A 6,000-nucleotide genomic window follows, 5' to 3' on the forward strand; every position below is an offset into this window, starting at 1 on the left:
GTTTAAGTACAAAGAGGAAGCATTGCAATGGGATAGAGATGAAGAATCATCACTATTGAGCACAATATCAACATTGCAATTTTCCTCACCACTCACCATATCATTACCTCGTGTCTTGCTACACGTTGGTGAAGTGGAAGAAGATGATAACTCATCACGACCGGAGGTGGAAGCAACTTGGAGCTCTTCATGATGTGAAGGGGAAGAGAGCTCCTCGGAGTCACCACCGACCAATTGAGAAGTGGATCCACCAAACATTTCCTTAAGCTTGATCCACATCTCATGAGACGATTTTCGCTTTATATATATCAAGAACCTACGAAAATCGGGTCTCAAGGATAATAAAAGCTCATTAGATACTTGAGCTTCAAGATGTAAGTTTTCTCATCCTCTAAAGATAGATTTTGAGAATCCATCGGAGGAAAAAAACCGACATCTAGAAATTGCTCTATATGTGGACACAAGGTCCGAAGATTACAAAGCAAGCAATTTCTCCACAAAAGATAATTTGTGCCATTAAAGACAATTGTGTCATTGTGCACTATACTAGCCGACATCTTTACTCTCAAGGCGGTGAAGCCTTAAACAAGGAGAGACCTTGCTCTGATACCAATTGAAAGATCGAGATGTCGCCTAGAGGGGGGGGGGGTGAATAGGCAATTAAAAACTCTTACGGATTTGTCTTGTAATAACGCGGAATTAAACTATCGTTTAGTTTACAAGCACAAACCCTAAATATGCTAAGCTCAACTAAGTGTAACAATAGCAACTAGAGCTAAGCAAGATAGGCACAAGATATATGTAGCACAAGTGATAGCAAGATATATGTACTTCAAGCACGATGGCTATCACAAGGAAAGAGAGCTCGGGTATAGAAATAACCGAGGCACGCGGAGACGAGGATGTATTCCCGTGTTCCCTTCCTTTGCAAGAAGGTACGTCACGTTTGGAGGAGTGGAGGTCCCACGAAGGATTCCCCGCGCCACGAAGGCTCACCCTATTCTCCGAACCACACCCACGAAGGATAATGGCCCTTTCCTTATGGTTAGCTTTTCCTCCGCTCCGGAGATGGCAAGCTCCACAACCACTTCACAAGCTCCACGAAGGAGAAGCCCGGGCCCCTTCACAATCTTCCACAAAGAGATCACCGGGACACCAACCAAGCCAACTAGGAGGTCACCCTCCAAGAGTAACAAGCTCATGGTCTCTCACTCGAACAAATCGTGGTGGAGAGCTCAACACTATGCAATGATGCAAAGCAAGAACACCGGAGGTGTTCAAGTCCTTCACACTCAAATCCCACCAAAGCAACGAATGCTAGGATGAGATTGGAGAGGAAGAACAAGGGGGAAAGTCAACCAAAGACTCCAAGATCTAGATCCCAAGAGATTCCCTCACTTAGAGAAGAAATGGTTTGGTGGAAGTGTAGATCTAGATCTCCTCTCTTAGATCCCTCAAGAATGAGCAAGAATCATGGGGGGGAACAAGAGAGAGAGCAACTTCTTCAAATGCAACAATGGAGGTGAGAGAAAAGGGAAGAAGTACTAGCTCAAGGTGGGAGAAAGGTCTATTTATAGCTAGGAGCAAATAAAACCGTTGGGGGGAAAAAGACAAGGAAAAGGCAAGAAAAACGGGCAGAAAAAACAGCCCAGCCGGCGGACCGGGGCACAGGCCGGATAGGCCGGTCCATGGTCCAACCGGACCGGATCTCAGGCCGGATAGAGGAAAGGGCCGGTCGGTGGGGTGAGCGGCCCAGCCAGATGGGGAGGCAGGCCGCGTGGGAAGGAGGCGGCACAGTTGGGGCGGGCGCCCGGTCGGGCCGGGGCTTACGCCGGGTGGGCCGGTGGCCGCCGGATCCTGGGCCGGACCCAGGCCGGACGGACCCCTGGAAGCGGACCGGATGGTACAGGCTCCACAGCCGGCGCAGACCGGGTGGGCCGGTCGGTGGGCCGGCAGGCCGGGCGCCCAACCGGCAGCCTCCCCCCCTTTTTCCTTTTGTTTTTTCTTTTCTTTTTCTTCTTTTACCTTTTCTTTAATAACAAATGCACCCGAACTCCGATTCAAATGAAACCAATTTTGTTTGAGAGATAAGAACAAATGCTATCCTATGAAAAGTGAAAACACAAGAATCTGTAGGAGGGGATTTTATCGTGAATATAAAAGGTAGAACTTTATATCATGAATAACCGATAAAATCACCCAACCTCGAAAACGCAATAGAAGATGCATGCGAACTCCGTTTTCGATGAACTTGGGCTTGTTGTAAAGCTAGCAACAAGCTCAAGAACCTTACACATAGAAACACCAAGAAGCAATAAGGATATGCAAAGTATGCAAAGGATTGAGCTCCCTAAGACTATGTGATCAAGTTACCCAACCGAAAGCCCCTCTTAATAGTGCGGCTATCTATCCTATAATCCGGTTTCCCAACATCCACCTTGAGACCGGTAAAAGGAAAACCTAGCAAGGTCATACCTTTGCCTTGCGCATCCCGCTCGATCTTGATGATAACTCTTCAAGCTTCACTCAAGCCGGAATGCCTCACTTGATCAATGTTGCTTAGTGAAGACTCACAAATGCTCCCCCATACACTATGATGGGAAAGCTTCATTGATGCACATCTTCACATGTCCATTATCACCAAATGGACGGCAAGCTTCAAGCGTGTGATCCACTCAAGATGCTCATCTTGAACTTGCCCAACTCAACCTTGTATCTTCTCATACTCACTTAAGATAGAGCATGACTAATATTGAGTTCCACATAATAACTCCATCTTCATTTCTTCTTCTTGATCATATCACATATATGTCTTCAAATCGATGATCTTGATGCCAATACACAAGATGTATCTTTATTTACATGGCATCCATACTTGAATCCAACACATGGAATACAAGTAGAACCTATGGAATATTCCTTCATATAAACTCAATGAAAACATTAGTCCATAGGGGTTGTCATTGATTACCAAAACCACACATAGGGGCAATATACCCTTACACATGGTGGTCTTCGTCTTCGTGGTCGTTGACGTGGTGATGCTTTTGGCGGGACCGACGGTGCCATCACCGACGTGCCGAAGCTTGTGGTACCATGGTGGTCTTATGATAGGTGAGGTAAGATCACCATGTTGCCATATAGATGAAGCTACGAAATACATGCGACCAACCAATTAAAATGTCATTTGGGCGCCACCTGATGCAATCCAGCCTATCAAACGATGTGCGATTCGTGAACCGGACCTCGTCTCAAACGAGATGGGTCCCAATTCGCTGGAGAGCTAGCAGTTTAGTTTTACTGATGTGCTGCTGCCGGTTGCTGATATCCGTAAAATCAATCTGCAGAGGGCTAGAGGACTGAAGGCTCTGTGCATGGAGAGTGATTCAGAGTAGAGGTCGAAGAGAGATCAATTTTTTTGACCTCTGGTCGATGCAGAAAATAGGTAGCATTGGCGGTTCTTTAACTAGACAAAACCTAAGCAGCTAATTTAGTGAGGGGATCAATACCTGTCCCCCCCCTGAATGTCGATGATCCATCCTTGTGCAAGATAGCCGTGGTCACTCTACCTGGATCTTGGCTGGAGACCATGCCTGGCGTCTTCCATGTGCTTCGCCGGCGCCGGCGCCGGCAGCTCCTCCTCCGGCCCATCCTCCAGACCATCTCCCTCCGCCTCCATGGAGCCCTGTCAAACCACCCCGACCAGCATCCACGGCTCCCCGCCAACGACACGGACGCCGCCGCCGGCCTCGAGGCGTTCCACGAAAAGCCGCGACGCGCCGCAACCGCCTACGCCGCCACGATCAGCGCCCACCTCAGGAGCCGAGACCTCCCGCGCGCGGAGGCGCTGTTCCTAGCCGCGCCGGCGTCCGCCCGTGGCCCCATCTGGACGCCGTCATGCTCGACGGGTACCTCAAGGCCGGCCGCGTCGACCGCGCCCGCAGGCTGTTCGACGGGATGGCGGAGAAGAACGTGGTGGCGGGGACCAGCCTGGTCTCCGCGTACGGCCGAGCCGGGCGCGTGGCCGAGGCGCGCGCGCTGTTCGACGCGATGCCCGAACGCAACATCGTGTCGTGGACGGCCATGCTGCAGGGGTACGTGCGCGCCGGGATGCTGGGCGAGGCGAGGGAGGTGTTCGACATGATGCCGGGGCGGAACGCGGTCACCTGGACGGTCATGGTCAAGGCCTACGCCGACGGCGGTCACGTCGGAGAGGCGATGGCGCTGTTCGACAGGATGCCAGAGAGGAGCTCGTACTCCTGGTACGCCACGATCTCCGGCTTCCTCCGTGCCGGGAGGGTAGACGAGGCGGTCAGTCTCTTCGAGAGGATGCACCATAAGAACATGGCTACTTGGACCGCGATGGTAAGCGGCTTGGCACAGAACAGCCGCGTCTCGATGGCAAGGGAGTTCTTCGACAAAATGCCGAAAAACAAGGATATCATGGCGTGGAATGTGATGATCAACGCTTATGCCCAATGATGGCCCGATGAGCGAGGCTCAGAGGCTGTTTGATTCGATACCCGCCAAGGACTTGGTGAGCTGGAGCACTGTAATCAAGGGATATGCCAGGAACGGTCGTAAGGACGACGCCATGGGTCTATTTCTTCTAATGCTCCGGTCAGCGGTATATCCCGACATCACTACATTGGTAAGTGTCCTTGTTCATCGGAGAGGACCGTCGAAGTTGGGCAAATCCATGGCATGGCCACAAAAATAGTTCACCTGTCTGAAACCTCCTTAGGAAATGCTCTGATCACCATGTACTCAAAGAGTGGTGAACTGCGCTATGCCTGGCAAGCTTTCAAGCTGTTACGGGAGAAGGATGCCATCACATGGACATCGATGATGCAAGCCTTTGCAAACCACAGCCACGCCTCCTGCATGCTGCAGGCATTCGCGCAGATGTTGCGACATGGACACGAGCCCAGCTCGAGCACCTTCACTGTCGCACTGACAGCCTGCAGGCGCGCCGGTCTCATCGAGAAAGGCCGGAACATCTTCAGATCTATTTCCGCCTATGGGCTCAAGCCGGCATTTGAGCACCGTGACATCCTCATCCGCATGGCGCGTGCGGGGAGGCCACGGAGGTTGTTGCGCTGCCATGCCGCCGGAGATGCGTGACCAAGAAATGGAGTTAAAAGAAAGGTAGTCAAACCTCTTCATCAGTGACTGTTGTATGTAATTTACTAATATTTGTGATGTGATATTCGCAGGAAAAAGAAGAGTAAGAAGAAATCTTTGGAAGATAGTCAATTGGCAATAGATGAACCTGTAGGTGTAGAATCTGCTGCTGCTGCTGCTGCTACTGAATGTACACCAACAAAGCGTTTGTTTGGTTGGGCTCTGGCTTATCTGAAAGCAGTCGTGGGAAAGTAGCTGTGAAAGAGTAAGAAGAAATCTGTCAAATATAGTTGACTGGAACCAGAAGAACCTGCAGGTTCTGCTGTTGCTGCTGCTACTGAATGTACACCAACAAAGGTTTGCTACCGTAAGTGTGCCAACATTGCAAGCCAGCCTACAGGTTCTGCTGCTACGGCCCTGTGAATCTTTCCAAATAATCTTTCCAAGGAACCTGAGTGTTATAGTCGCCAAGTGGCCAAAAAACTAGCTTTGGCGATGCAAGAATATGCAGCATCTCAGCCAGCTATTTCTCCATGGAGAAATGACAAGTGGCCAAAAAACAGTACCTCAAAGAACAAAAATAAATGAAATGCCAAGATGATATTGCTTTTGGGCTGAACTGTCATGTGTTTTTGCTACGTAACCTTTGAACCTAGTGAAATTAGGAACTAAGTGAACTATTCTTCTGCCATGTAACTAGTGAGAAGAGGACTCACTTAATGCTATGAAACATGGATCAGCACTATTATTTCTTAACTGTTGCTCCATGGTGACGTGCGAACTGGATCGAGATGATTATCTGCTGTTTGTTGTCAAAGATTAGGCAAGGAAATGTCAGATTTCTTGTTGCTTCCATTTCATGACGGATTCATGCTA

At 49.7% G+C, this 6,000-nt stretch overlaps 1 protein-coding gene and 1 pseudogene across 1 annotated transcript in view; both read left to right on the forward strand.

Annotated features, from left to right (window-relative positions):
- LOC127292273 (uncharacterized) overlaps positions 1–3,516 on the forward strand; it is a 32,292-nt gene extending 28,776 nt beyond the window's left edge. Inside the window, exon 5 of the mRNA XM_051321633.2 lies at positions 3,348–3,516. Coding sequence (XP_051177593.1) covers positions 3,348–3,395 — 48 coding nt within the window. The 3' untranslated portion in view covers positions 3,396–3,516. The remainder of the gene's footprint in view (positions 1–3,347) is intronic.
- Positions 3,517–3,577: 61 nt separating this feature from the next.
- LOC127292272 (uncharacterized) lies at positions 3,578–6,000 on the forward strand (annotated as a pseudogene).

Source organism: Lolium perenne, chromosome 4 (assembly GCF_019359855.2).
Source record: "Lolium perenne isolate Kyuss_39 chromosome 4, Kyuss_2.0, whole genome shotgun sequence".
Classification (NCBI taxonomy): Eukaryota; Viridiplantae; Streptophyta; class Magnoliopsida; order Poales; family Poaceae; genus Lolium; species Lolium perenne.